This window comes from Grus americana, chromosome 1 (assembly GCF_028858705.1).
Source record: "Grus americana isolate bGruAme1 chromosome 1, bGruAme1.mat, whole genome shotgun sequence".
NCBI classification, from domain to species: domain Eukaryota; kingdom Metazoa; phylum Chordata; class Aves; order Gruiformes; family Gruidae; genus Grus; species Grus americana.
The window spans coordinates 82,351,750-82,366,105 of NC_072852.1; the positions used below are offsets into that span (position 1 = coordinate 82,351,750).

A 14,356-nucleotide genomic window follows, 5' to 3' on the forward strand; every position below is an offset into this window, starting at 1 on the left:
CAGGAGGATGGAAAAGAGATTTGTATGCAGCTTAATCTGAGTTCCCAAATGAACCTAGTCTTCCTCCAGGCTCCACAGAAATAGACATCTCCTTTTGGTAGGCTGGTAATTAATTATTTGACAGAATCAAACAATGGCAATTTAGCTGAGACCCTGAGGAGGCTGGGTTCAATGGCTGCCTAAACAGGCTTTGTAAATCAAGTCAATATTGTGTGCTGCTTATAGCCTCTGCATAGTTCAACTTCATATTTTATGCTTAAACCATTTTTCTGCCTTGTTTCTGAAGCATGGGACTGGGGTGGCAAAGGACAGTATTTATGCCTCCATAAGGCTTTTTTAATTTAAAAATAATAATTTCTATACAGCAAAAACTGTCAGATTAATTTTAAGTCATTCCAAAACTGAGAGATTCACTGAATTCAACCCTCCCCTGCAAACTGTTTTGCAATTTTGGAGAATCAATGTTTTCTTATACAACAGTTTTCCTGTAATATGTCCATCTGTGCCTCATGAGAGCCATCTGAAAAGTGATGTGCCACCTGAGCCATCAAGTGTTTGTACATTTAAGTTGATATGATCAAGTAATTTTCCAGGTGTGACAGTCTCTACCTTATTCCTCTCCCCTTGACCTCCACCTATTTCTGAAATTCAAGATAAGGAGGGGTGAAGCAAGGATCTGCAGGAACCAGTATCCTTGCAATGCCCCTGGGAAGAGTATATCCATTCAGTCTGAACTATAAGTCCATTGACTTAATTACAAATTGGATTATAAGAGTTAATCTTTGATTCTGTGGTGTAACACCAGACCGCTGAAAGCCTGTTGGGGATTGGCAGCGGTGTGCAAGGGCTCTGGAAGTACAGCCAATTCCTGTCCTTTAGACCCAAGTGCTGGCAGGACCAGTGAAGCCCTGATGGTGTGCCAGGGCAGAGCCTTTGAGCCTTAGGCCTTTGCTGCAGCACCGCGGTGGTAAGGGATACTCTTTTAAGGGTATGTATGTAACTACTTCTGATGGATTAGATATTTGAATACCTTAAAAAAACAAACAAAACAAAAACAACCAAAAAAACCAAACTTGGTGGGTTTTGGGGGTTTTGGTGTTTGTTGGGGGTTTTTTTATTATTGTTTTTAAGCAGCTAGCGCTGACAATTTCTTCATTTCCTATGTGAAGAAGCCAGTAGAAAACCAGTAGGAAGGAGCATCTAACATTGTAAATTGTTCTACTGGAATAATATCACTGTAGTACGACGTTCTAGCTTTTGAGACCTTTGTAATGCTACTCGACTTGGTAACTCAAGGTTACCAAGAATCTCCTGAAGCGTACTTGGGATTATATAGAGACTGTGTTGGCTAAGGATGAGCGCTACCTAGTGAGAGTGCTAGGTTGGAAAGCTCCATCAATCTGTAGACCACAGCTATATCTATGTTACAGAGTGCAGTGAAGCACACAGCACACAAGAGATTGCTTTAGAATGAGATTGTATAGATACCTGAAGTTGAGCTGGACATCATAGTATGAAGCCCGCCAGGGTTGTTTTGCACTTTTAAGACAAAAGTAACCTTTCCCTCACAGAGCTGTTGTAAATCCAAACCAGTTGCTCCTTGCTTTGTCTTCAATGCCTTTGACTTGCTTATCCTTTGTTTCAGGCAAGGATTCCTGTCTCACTGGTCTTTTTTGCCTAGATCTCTTCTCTCTCTGCATGGCAGATAATGATGTTCTCCTCGTTTCCTGTAGGTGGTTGGATGAATCTATCATTGAAGACATCACACCCAAGCTGCTCGGGGACTGGCCCAACACTTACACCTACACCAAAGCCTTGTCAGAATACCTGATCCAGCAAGAGAAAGGCAACTTGAACATTGCTATCATCAGGCCATCCATCGTGGGAGCTAGCTGGCATGAGCCTTTCCCAGTAAGCATGAATACGCAGCATTTCCCTACCGAGAGCCCGTTGATACAGCTGTAGCTGCAGTACTGTCAGGAATTGATCCCTACTTGTAGCAGTTTCTGCTTGAGAAACAGGTTCCTCAGTTCATAGGGAAATGTGTGGAAGAGGTGGAGGACCTGTGCTAGAGTAGAACAGCAAGCCTTCTTCAGCGTCTTCAGGATGCCTGCAAGTGAAAAGAACACTTTTAAGCAATAACAAGAATTGCTGGGATAATAATGATGCAAAATGCTGGACTTGCGACTGACAGTCTTGCACGCAGAGGATCGTGCCCAGACAGACACACAGGGGAGTTTTTCTACTAGTTGTGGAAACACAAGGTCTGAGGGTTGGTTGCAGTCCTGACACATTCTGGTTCGAGTCTTTCCATGGTCTAGTCAACCTATTAATGAGATCCTGATGAGCACCCTAGACCTCATGTGTTCCTTGAAAGCATTTGATAATGTCATGTGCAGTTACCTAGTGTCTCTGTCTTACGTTGGTAGGTGTTGAATTCACTGGATTCACACTTGTATGGGCCTGTTGCAGATAAAAATGTCAGCCACACAGTAATGAAATGCAACTGTATTTTTGGACTGAAGGAATTCACTAAGCTAAATATACTAGTAGGAATAATGTGCCCTAAGATTGCAGCCAAATTGGAAAGGCAACATAAAGTCACCTTTGGCTTTCATGCAGCTCGAAGTGTGCCAAAGATGGCTGAGATGTAGCTGAGGATCTGGGCCAAGCTCCCCATCTTGGAAAGACAGAGAGAACTCCGTTAGGTGTCATAATGCGTTTTGGGTCAGACAGTTCATCACTGCTCTTAACTCCAGCTCCCGCAAGTGGCCGTTTCCCTGACCTGAAGTAGGATGGGATTCAAAAGTGGAATGGTATTTTTTTCTTCCTTGCCTTAGAAATTAGTCAGAGTAATCAAATAACTCTCAGTGACATCTTCATGTTGTGTGTTAGAGGGTATGTAACACATGGACTGTTTTCAGCAAGTGTGACAGCACCAAGACATTGCAGTGTTTAAAGCCAGAGTTTATTCCTGTAGCCAAGTTATTATGGGAAAGAAGCAGTTTCTATAAACAAAAATTGGTTTCTGTTGTTGATGGGTAAATTGCAGACAGTATGAGGTATCATACAGTGCATCCCTATTTAAAATCAATTGGGTACTTTATACTGGTTAGCTTCCTGGCAGCTGTCCCACATGGGCTGGCATACGTCTTCACTGTTGTCTCGTTGCTGCTTTGTCTACACCGCAGCCCTTTCACCATTTCGAAGCCTGTGTAAGCAACGTCTCACTGAAAGAAATAGTAATCATTCTTCTTTTTCTGCAGGGTTGGATCGACAACTTCAACGGGACAAGTGGAATATTTATTGCGGTATGTCTAGTTACTATTTAAGCTCCTCTTAAAGTGGAGTTAGAATTACTAAAATAGAACTCTAAAGTTACTTTAAAGCCCCACTTAGAAATTGTATGCAAAAAAGGATCTTAGCAGTTTTCTGAATCTGGTAGAAAGATGTCACGCACTTGCCATACATCTATATGCCTGTAGGACCCAGAAGATTGTGTGTCTATGCTGCGCTCAAAAAAAGCGTATTCATGAAAGAGTATTCATGTTGCTAGTTCACTAAACGAGAATCGTAGTTTTTAGTTTTGGACAAATTTGGCCAAATTTTCAAAGGAAGGGAAAAAGATGCATCGATGAAACTAGGGGTAATTCACAGGTGTCAAAGCTTGAATCTTAGAACTTAGTTTTACAGGCTGGATTACCGCTACAAGGCAGCATTACTTATACTTTCATTTACCTTCATATGTATTATTTCTAAGTCCACTGCTATAGTTTGTGACCACTTTACAATAACAAAGACTCTAGGTCTCATTTGCCATTGCTCTGTACAGGAATTCTTCATGTGCAGAGTACATCTAAATAATGTGTGTAACTATCAATTCAGACTCTGCCAGTCACATGGATAATTCACTATATTCTTGCTTAACACTGGTGTAAATAACTACTGTGCAAAACGGTGAGGAGCAAACCCATGAGATAAATAATGAATAACTTGATAAAATTTTCCCTGTAATATGAAAAAGTCATTACAATTTAACATGTGAATGTACAGTTGCATACCACTTCTCCTGGGGTTTTTGGGGGGTTTTTTTGTTTGTTTGTTTCTGAACCAAAATCACTGCCTTAGGTTTATTTGTGAATGCATAATGCTGTATAGCTATGGGAAGATATTTTTGGTCATGTATGATTTGTCCAACTTGATTACTTTGTGAAAACTATCTTCTAATCAGCCTGATGCAGTGTATAAAAGGATTAGTAGTCTACAATCATAGGACAGCAGAATAAAATCCAAATATCATCTTGTTAAAAAGCTCATTTGTACCTGAAGTAGAGCATAAATAGAAACTGTTGCAGTTACTTCTAGAATCCACAGCACCAGCAAAATTAGTGGATATATCCCAGCTAATGCTTTTATCCGAAACCCCAGGTACACATTTCAGAGACATTCAAAAGCCCTCCCAAACACTTCATTTGTGTTCACAAAGTGTTATTAGCCCCTATTCATCTCACAGTGTCTTTAAAATAATTGTTTATCAGTCTTTTACTCATTGCTTACTGCTCATAAAGCTTGTACTGACTGCTTCTCTATGCTCCACTCACAGCATCTTGTGTCATTTTCTGTGTTCTTGCATGACACCTTGTCGTTATAATGATAAAGAAAGGTTTTGCAGTTCCTCAGTTTTGCAGATCCACTCCTTACATTTTCATGTGACGGGTTCAAACTTTTGTAATATCTGTGTGGTTTGATTTTTTTTTTTTAAAGGCTTACTTCTGAGCATTTAAAATGTCTGCCACAAAAATTTGTCCAGAGTCAGTTTGCAAGAAAGATGCTATACAAAAGATTTCCATTGCATTGCTCTTTATTCTCTGCACGTATATTACCTAAGTAACAAATGACAGCAAGTTGCTACCATACCTGTATTATATGCCAGCACGTTATGAAACACAGGCCAAATTCATATGCTTTCAGCCATATAAAAACATGCCCATCAATTTTTTTTGTCATTAAAGAAGCATTTTTTTCACCTCATTTTTCTTTTAATCTGTCAACAAGTAAAAAACACCTAATGGTTAAGTATTTGGAAATTTTGCCTATATATCAGTCTTTTTAATAGTGTCCGCTTTAGGAACTTACACTGTAGCTTGCATATAATTTATATGCTTACCCGTTGCCACTCATACCAGTAACTAACATTTTCTTTCTTCAAAGCAAAAATTTCTAGCCTTATTGAATGCAACAGCAAACCTAAGGGTGGTTTCACTCAGGCCGGGTTTCACACATAGATGCCAGCCTGTATCTTTATCTCCAGATTAACTCTGTGGAAAGTAAAGATTTAGAGATTCCAGGGTCACTGTAGTAAATAACTTCCTTTCCCTTTTTATATAAAAGCTTTGACTTGTACTGAAATAGTTTGGAAATGGAGATGGTATTTTTTGGTTCAGGATCGAAGCTGTGAAGTTCTTCAATATAGGCAATAGAGACAATGACATTTGTGTCATCTGCGCTGAGCCCTTCAGGGATGAAATATGACAATTCCATATGTAACTGTATCAAGACTTAACCAAGAAAAAGACAAAGAGCAGTGACAATAGGTGCGGGTGTAGAGACAAGGTTGTTGTCAGTGTCCAGTGGTTCTCTGGCCCCCAGCCAGCCGTGTTGGCTGGCATCGGTCAGGAGCAGAGACTCCGTGATGGGGAGGAGCGAGGGGGGATTGCCAGAGCTGACAGACAGTGTTTGTCTCGTACCACCTCCACTTCCTACTGAACTTGGTTGGGCTGGTACTAGTTTTCTGGAAGTGAAAGGTATTTATTATTAGGGACCCCAAGAGACTCTTGGTCTTCTGAGGTGGGGCGGAAATAATTATATGTGTTGAATTACTGTGCTTGGATATGGTGAATTGGTAAATCCTGTTTGGTAGTTTGCAAATTAACCCTTGAATGTGCGAGCGTGTAAGTTACGTGTTAGTTTGATTACCTGGAAGTTGTGTGATTACAACCACCTGTCTCTGCTAACTGTATTTCAAAGTGTATGTATTAGTCAAGTAGCTTTATTAGCCTGAATTAAGTATGGAAAAAAGCAAAAGGGAAGCGCTTTGGTGTTTGTGATGTTTGTTGTTTTTTTTTTAAAGTCGTCATCCCCCTCCATACTAAAATACTCACTTTCAATTTCTAACCCAAACTCATCCTATATGGAGAACAACCCTCAGATTCAGATTTGGCTCAGATGATCTTTGGGATCATCTAGGCAGAATCTGAACTCCAAACCTTGCAAAATTGTTTGTGTGTTGTTTTTCTCCCTCGGTCACCACTATAATATTTGAGTCTGATCATTTAATTCCACAAATAGGCATATTTCTTTTTAATATTCATGAAATATGGGAGTTCAAATTGTTCTTGATAGTCTAATTATGTTTCTTTTGCCTACAGTTGCTCCAGCTGCTGTGGGGGGAAGCTTTGTGGATTGAAAACCAGAATGAAATTAATTATATTTCTGATGGAATGTAATATGGAACAGTGAGACAAAATGCCTCAATTACAGTCCATATTACATGTAAAAACATTCTTCAGCAATTACAAATAGAAATCAAGCCATACCCGATAAAGACGTACCAAACCATTTCCAATGTAAAAAGTAACTTAAAACACATAAACCTGAAGTCTTTATTAGATACACAATATATTAAATACCTAATTCATTCATGTGCACATGACCATTGCAAGCTGCTCTGAATACAGGCATGTTTGCAGCACGTCCATCAAACTTCCAAGTTTTGAAGCCTGACCTCAAAAAGATCTTTAGTGTACCTATGAAAATGTGATTGTTGATCACACAGTGGTCTCTAGTGGGCATGTGTTCACAGCAGTGAAAAATTCATAGCTGAGCTTGATTGCCTCCTTTGGTTCATTTTGCCTTTCCCCCCCCCCCCCCCCCTTGAGAAATCAGTAGTAGGAACAAAACAAAAAATCATACTGAAGTTGCAAGTTAAGGTTTTAATGCCTAAGAACAACTGCAGTTCAGCTTAGGGCAGCAGAGGTTTGAGGAGGATGTTTGGAATCACGTGGGGAAGCTTACATGGTTGCCTCTGAGGCTCTCTGTCTGTGATTCCTCTGCCAGCTGCACCAAGGATGAGATGCGACTGCTCATGAAAATCAAATCAGTCATAACTGGTATTCCCTTACTTGCAAGCTGTGAAATGTAACAAAACCATCTGATTATAGAAGGGGAAAGGAGGGGGAAAGGGAACAAAATAACCCAGATAAACACTTCCCAAATAGGGGATGTGGTGTCCCTGAAAATCTGCCAGTTACCAATAGACAATGGCATATGCTTTACAAGTTAATATCAAGTCTTAAATGCTTTTTTCATCACATCTTTCTTCTCCCCAGACTTCGGGCAAGGTTTTTTTGCACAACTAGGCACTTCCTGTCTAGAAGCTGTAGTAAAACTTCATGTTTCACAGCTGGAGAGCTATTTCATGATGCAATGAGAGTCTCAGGTTGCAAGAAAAGATGAATTTGCTATCGAATTTCCTTTGCCCTGACTTTCAAATATTCTTGGATCTGTAGAGCATATTTCTTTGCCCCTTCACTCAGTCCTTCCCTCTGATTTTACATGGATCTAAATTATAAAAGCTTTTTTCCTTCCTTGCTTCAGTAGCACTTTTATCCTCCCAGCTCTTTCACTGAGTCCTCAGCTTCTACTTCAAACTCAAATTCATCGCATTTTATTTCACACATACTAGATAACCTGACTGCAACCTTGACTCTGCTGTTGGGATTTCTTTTTTTAATTGCTCTATTCAGCCCTCATACTTGACACACTAGGTGAAGTTCCTTCACCCCATTATTTCACCTCCAAGTTTCTATATTTCGGAATTGTCCTGTCTGATTAAGTCTGCCGTGTTGTTGCCATCTGTTCATGTAAGCCTCTTCCAGCCATGTCTCTCCTGTGGAACCTCCAAAGACTAATTGGTCATCAGAGAAACCCCTTGATAAGCATTCAGGTTAAATATATATATTTGGGGGAGCCTGACCCCTGATGAATGTACTTCTAACCAAAGCAAAATTAAAATCTTCTGTTCTTGCCTGCCTCTTCTCTTTAGTTGTCAGTACTGTGTATTTTCAGTCATTCATTTTCCTGAGTTTCATTGGGTGGCACGCCCTTCAAGGCAGGGGCCACGTCTTGAGTGTATCTTTGTGCTCAACAGACTTAGTTTTGGAAAACAGGAGGGTGTGAACACATCTAAAGGCGAGGGAGTAAACTTTTCAAAAAGCCTGTTGATGTCATTTCCAAAGTGACTCTTGCCTTTGAGGGACACTCAGAAGTCCGTCTGCCTGGGTCACTTAAGAAAATGGAACTTCAGGTACCACAGGCAATTTTACTGCGATAAATTAAAATGTGTTTCTTTTTTAAGGTATTTCGTGTAGCGTTAACCAAGAGTCATGGCTTTCCTTGTTATACACAGCACAGACATCATCATGTTTTAGGCTTCCTCTGAAAATGCACAACAGCAAGATCCACGTGAAATCCATCTTTGTTTTCACAGAAACAAAATAATATTCTGCAGCGGGTGCCAGGCTTGACAAGTGCTAACGCAACGGGTCTGTCCTCAATCCAAGCCGATGAAATCTTACCGTGGCCTTACGTCAGTGACTGTTTTCCTTTGTCCCACAGGCAGGCAAAGGGATTCTGCGGACCGTCATCGCCAACAACGAAGCAGTGGCAGATATGATTCCAGTAGACGTCGCCATCAACCTCACCCTTGCAGCCGGGTGGTACACTGCTGTGCACAGGTGGGAAGACACTCCGCTTTCTGCCGGACTCGGGCATTTACTGCCTGCACCGGGACTTTAAAGGGAGTCAGAAGCTAATTGAAAACCTGTGCAAGAACCTTGTTGATTCATTTTCTGGTTCATGTTTTCTACCCCGGGTTGGCAAGGGCTGAGAGTGTAGCAGAAGCAATAAAGGCAGGCTTTAGAGTTAGGAAGTCTCTAAAGCTACAGGTGAGACCTGTTTCTCAGTACAACGTAGGCTCAGCTGACAACTGTCTCTCTCGGAAGTCACTTTTCTGAAGGTCAAGAGCTTTAGTGCAGCTTTGCATCAGCTGGTTTTTTGGGGCTTCCTTTCTCAGGCAGCTGCATTGAGTCACTTTTCAAGTGGCTTCTAGAGTTTTCTTGGTGAAAATACTGTGTGGGTTTTCCTTGGAAAACACTGCACAACATAAATATGTTATGAACTCGTATGATAGGGGAGATAATCTAAAAAAATCCCATTATCTGCGTTGTTGAGAAAGGTATGTATGACATTAAGATTTTAAGGTCTTTTTCTGTGAACCTCTGCCTTTGACCTTTAATCATTAGTGCTACAGAGTAAACCACATGAATTATTCTGGAGGTTTATGCAACTCTGAGAAATCAATACCAGGCAGAAATATTTCACTTTGAAAGACAGAGTAAGCCCTCTGAACTGAGGGTGGAGAAAAGCTATGTACAGTAACCTAAATACAGGAATCCTGAAAGGATCTTAAAAGGCATCTCACCAGCTTTTCAGATTTATTTTTCTCATAGTTTTATCCCTCTCCATCAGCAACAGGCAAAGCAGCATGGTCCAGGAAAAATAAATACAGCTTCCCCTTACACAAACCCGCCCCTGAGAGCCTCCAGATGAAGAGGTCTACAGCCCGTCTATAAAGCTGGAAAAGGAGATGAACGTGTGCTGATGAGAAGTATATCAGCACACAGGTAGACTTCCTGGCTCTGGCCATGGTAGGAGAAGTGCCATTCTTTCTAATTTTTCATTGGCAAAAGATACATGGTTTTAATCTGGTTCCCACACAAATAATTATTAGGCTAAAGGAGTAGTTGCAGAACTTGATTTAAAGCTTTGTCTAGCAGGGCACAACCTCAGGGTTAGCGATCTGTAAACAAAAAAACCAAGAGCCCGAGCCTTCTGTAAATTTGATTTCTCTGAGAGAGTTTCAGGTTTAGGTGCTGTCTTGAAGAATAGCATGTATGGTTTAATTTTTTTTTATTTAATTTTTTTTTCCAAATCATCAAATTAGAAAGTCAGTATCCTTCAGGGCAGGTGACATTACCGAGGGAAATCAGATTCTAAAACTTAGCAGAGAATTGCAATCTTCGTTATGTAGTGTAGAAACTCTCCAAAGCTCTACGCTTCACCAAGGTCACCAACTCAGCTGAAGGGCGGAGAATGGAAAAAAATCAACAAGGAGAGACTATTCACTGAAAGCTGGGAAAATGGAGAAATCCTCTTCATTGGTGTTTAATGGGCCTGACCCACTGGAGTAAGTGGAAGCCTACGCTTTCACTTCAGTGCACTTTCCATCAGGCTGTGTGTGTAGTTCAGCACTGGGTGAGTTTTCTATATGGGCACATATTACGGATTTAGTCCTTAATGAGTTGCAGTACTGATTTCCATAATGCAGTTTCCCACACTAAGCACTACTGAGCATTTTTATGTTTAACACTCTATCAGACTTCTACTCAGCAATTTTACAGTTACAGAAGAGCGTGGATTCAGAGCTTAACACATGTTTATCAGTCCTAACCATCCCTAGAATCCCTGCTAGGGATTAGTAGTAATGGTAACACAAAGTCAAATGCCACGATTTCAAAGCATTGTTTAAAAAAGCACCATTAAAACCGTGCAGAATCCAAACACAGTTTTCAAGTATTGCTGTGCAAGATTTTCTGTCGCAGGTTTAGGGGTTCTGTCTCCTGGTCTCTTCAGTCACAGGAGTTTTTAAAAGAGAGGTTCCACATAGGCAGCATCCTCCAGTGGAGAAAGGCTCCAAGTACCACAGGCACCTGGGGAGCACTGAGATGCTGTATCCTCCAGCCAAACTGCATCCCCTGTTCAAGGCCAGATCTCACTTCTTTTAGCATTTTGGCAGATGGCTCCAGCTGCTAATGTAGAGTAAGAAAAATGCTGTATTGATGCCATCACTTGCACCCTGGGCAAGGCAGGCTTAGATCAAAAAGGCTGTTTGACTAATTCTTGCCTTATATCGAAGGAAGGAATAAAACCAGTATGATCTATGTTTAGTTCCATGCCCAAATAACAACGAAACTTTATTTAATATTAAAATGAGAATTTTGTTGAAATGGATTGATTCGTAATCACCACTCTTACAAATGGAGTTTAAAAGTAGGACAAATCATATCCATTAAGTAAATGATTGTAAAATACACAGTGTGATCCTGAGGTTGGCTTGGGCCAATTAATTACAATATACTCAGAGAAACTATTAAAAAGAATCATTGATTTGTCAGTATGCATGCCTCCCTTATTGTTTTTATAATATTTGATAAGTAAGTGATATATGGGTGATTTTTCTTAAACCCCATCTGTCTTTATTAACTTCATATACTTTACAGAATCTGACTGACTCTTATCAAAGATTCATACTTTATACTGTGTTTTCATGTTTATGAAAAATGCCCTCTTCTTTTTTTTTTTTTTTAATGAGCTGATGTTACTCCTTCTTGGGCTGTTAGATTTCATGCTCCATTAATAAAGCTTTGGGTGCTTTTCTTCACACCTTAAAATAATACTTCTTTCTCTTTTCCAGACCGAAAAACCTGTTGGTGTACAACTGCACAACAGGTGGAATCAACCCCTTCTTCTGGGGAGAAATGGGTAAGGTCTAATTTAAATCTAGAACATGTAAAACATCAATAGCATTCCTCAGCCAGGCTTTGAAAAGGTGGTTTCCTATATTTAGGTGGCATTAAGCGTCTGTCATTCAAACTGCGTGTGGGAGGCCCAACTGCAGTCAGTGAGGGTCCTGTGAGCAAAAGCTCCTGGTGCTGGGCATTCAGCTCAGGAAAGCATCTATTCAGTTTTCACTGTGGGCGTCATCACAGAACAACCCAGCAAAGTTACGTGCTTTGCTGCACCGATGTATTAAAGTGGTGGGAAAAGGAACAGAGAACCAGCCTCTTAATCCTAGGAGAAGGTGCTCTGCATAGCCGTAATGGGGCATCTTCCTTTTCTGATTGCTGGGGTTACTGGGCTTGGGGTTCTTTTTGTGTTTTCAAATCACCTGGAGAACCTTGATAGTCAATGAAAACTAGTGTATTATGGAAGTAGAATAGCCTTACTTCCTCTTTCTGTGCTGAAAATTCTAAACAGAAATAATTGGCGTAGACTTGAGAAGGCAAACCTTGAAATTATGGGTGTGCTTCAAGAACAGGTCACCTTTTGACCATGAATTTTGTCAGTGGAAGAATTCAAATTATCTTCATGGCTGACTTTTTCTTCAAGTGGATGTGCTTCCAAGGCGGGGGTGAAAGAAAGGGAGACAAATCCTGACACCCTTACGATGGAAAACTCACACTTGAAGCCAAGCAGCAGAATTTGGCTTAGCTGTATACTGTGGAATACTACATACAGTCAGTACATTCATGGACAGATGTACAGGGCCTGATTTGATTTCTGTTATACATTCATTCATATCTTTGTGCTTTCAGTACAGGAGGCTGGCAAATCACTACTGTGGTGTTTCACCTCTCAGCCTTTGCTTTGTATTTGTCTTTGCATTATTTAAGTGGCAAACTGCAAGTCAGCAGAGAATCAGACCACAATTGCATTTTCAGAACATGGCTTGTCTGAAAACCCTACTCATGTCCTCACCATGATATTTGATCAAGTGATCTAGCAGAGAAGAGGTTTCAGCAATTGGCTGGCATTTTTTTCATTAGAGATCTAACACTGTGGTTAGTCACAGATCTTCTGTAGCTTTTTCACAGGAGTAAATGCAAAGCTCTTCACAGGCTGCTACTTTGGGTAACAGCCACCATAGCACTGCTACCTGAGGTTTCCCTTTCTTAACCCATTTTCAGTGAAATTTTACTGTTGAAAACAGCACTTTGTAATTGATCTTATTCTGTTACTTGCTTATAACTGTGGATTTAGCAATGAAATCATCTGGGTACAGCAGAAGCTTGCATAAGCAGTTCAGCTGTGTGATGGGACTGAAGGCAAAATTTTCTCCTTGAGTGATGCTGTGGAGCTCTTTCTACCACATGTTGTATCCACAGTTTTCCTGAGAGCAGCAGGCTGCAGAGAATTAGGATGGAGTATCAAAAAACAAAATTTTTCCCTTAAAGATGTTACATGGTTTAAGAAATTAGTTTGGGAAGGGTTTATCACGTTAGGATGTTATGACTGCAGCCATCCAGTTTGAATTCTCAATTCAGTCTCCTACCAATTTCTTGTTAGAATACACATCATTCTAAAATCTTCTTTATATATACAACAGATTTTCTCAACCCATTCATGTTACTTTCTCTGTCTACTCACTATTATTTGGCTTCTAGGCAGCCAGTGTCATGGCACGCACTTCCAACAGGCCTTTCAGAGCCATGATCTCCCTTAAATAAGAGCTACCACTGACTAGTCCAGCCCCTGCACAGACGGACCGGACTTCACCCACCAGTTCCCTCCTTCGCACGTGGGGCAGCCTCAGCTACTCGAGTTGTCACCTTCTCTTCTCAAAAGCCTGTTTCCAACTGTGTTTAGCTCTGCCAACCTTTCAGGTTGAAATAGTTGATGCCAGGTCTCTGCCTCCATTGTTTTTTCAGCTTCTCTCAGAATTTTTCTTTTTCCCCACCATGAAAGAAGCTATTTGATCCAGATGTACCGGTGACACAAGATCAGCAGAGGGAAGGAGAGTCAGTTCAAGGAGTCTGGGGAGGCCAGACTGGCACAGGGTCTGTAGCCAGTCATGGAGGTGGAAGGTTGTGAGAGCAAGACTGGAAGCTGCTGAGAAACAAGGGTGGGGAATGGGAGTCGTCTGGCGTGGAACTGAGCGTTATAGTGCAAATCAAACGTGGGGTTTGCAGGGCGGTAGGACCTGGGCTACCTGGTTAGGGACACTTAACACCAGGACCAGCTGTAGGAAGGACAGGCGAACCCAACAGAATAGGGATTTTTCAGGGGGAGAGGAGGAAAGGAGAGAAAGATCAAAGAGAGAAATTGAGACTAGAGTGGACTGAAGATGCCCTGGGTTAGGGGCAGAAGTGACTGAGATGATAGGGCAATTTTGAGTACAAAGGTGATGAACTTCGAGGGAGGGAGCAGAAAGATATCTAGAAGAGAATTATTTGACTACTTAAGAGCTTATGCTTAAACATCCATTGCAAACCAATTTATTCTACAGATCTCCAGATACAAACCTCTAGCATTAAAAGGAACCTTAACTCATTTATTTCTTTTCCAAATAATGCTATGCCTTGGGATTTTTTCTTACTTTCTTGTTATTTTCCCTGCTATTATAAAAATGTGGTCAGATAACTGAGTATTAATCTGAAGAAGCATATTCTGCTTTGCT

At 40.8% G+C, this 14,356-nt stretch overlaps 1 protein-coding gene across 3 annotated transcripts in view; it reads left to right on the top strand.

The window, feature by feature from the left end:
* The window catches only part of FAR2 (fatty acyl-CoA reductase 2), a 149,065-nt gene that overhangs the window by 118,431 nt on the left and 16,278 nt on the right, over window positions 1-14,356 (top strand). For all 3 annotated transcript variants that reach the window (XM_054813409.1, XM_054813410.1, XM_054813411.1), the window contains exons 5-8: window positions 1,734-1,911; window positions 3,267-3,311; window positions 8,677-8,795; window positions 11,594-11,661. In XM_054813409.1, coding sequence (XP_054669384.1) covers window positions 1,734-1,911; window positions 3,267-3,311; window positions 8,677-8,795; window positions 11,594-11,661 — 410 coding nt within the window. The remainder of the gene's footprint in view (window positions 1-1,733; window positions 1,912-3,266; window positions 3,312-8,676; window positions 8,796-11,593; window positions 11,662-14,356) is intronic.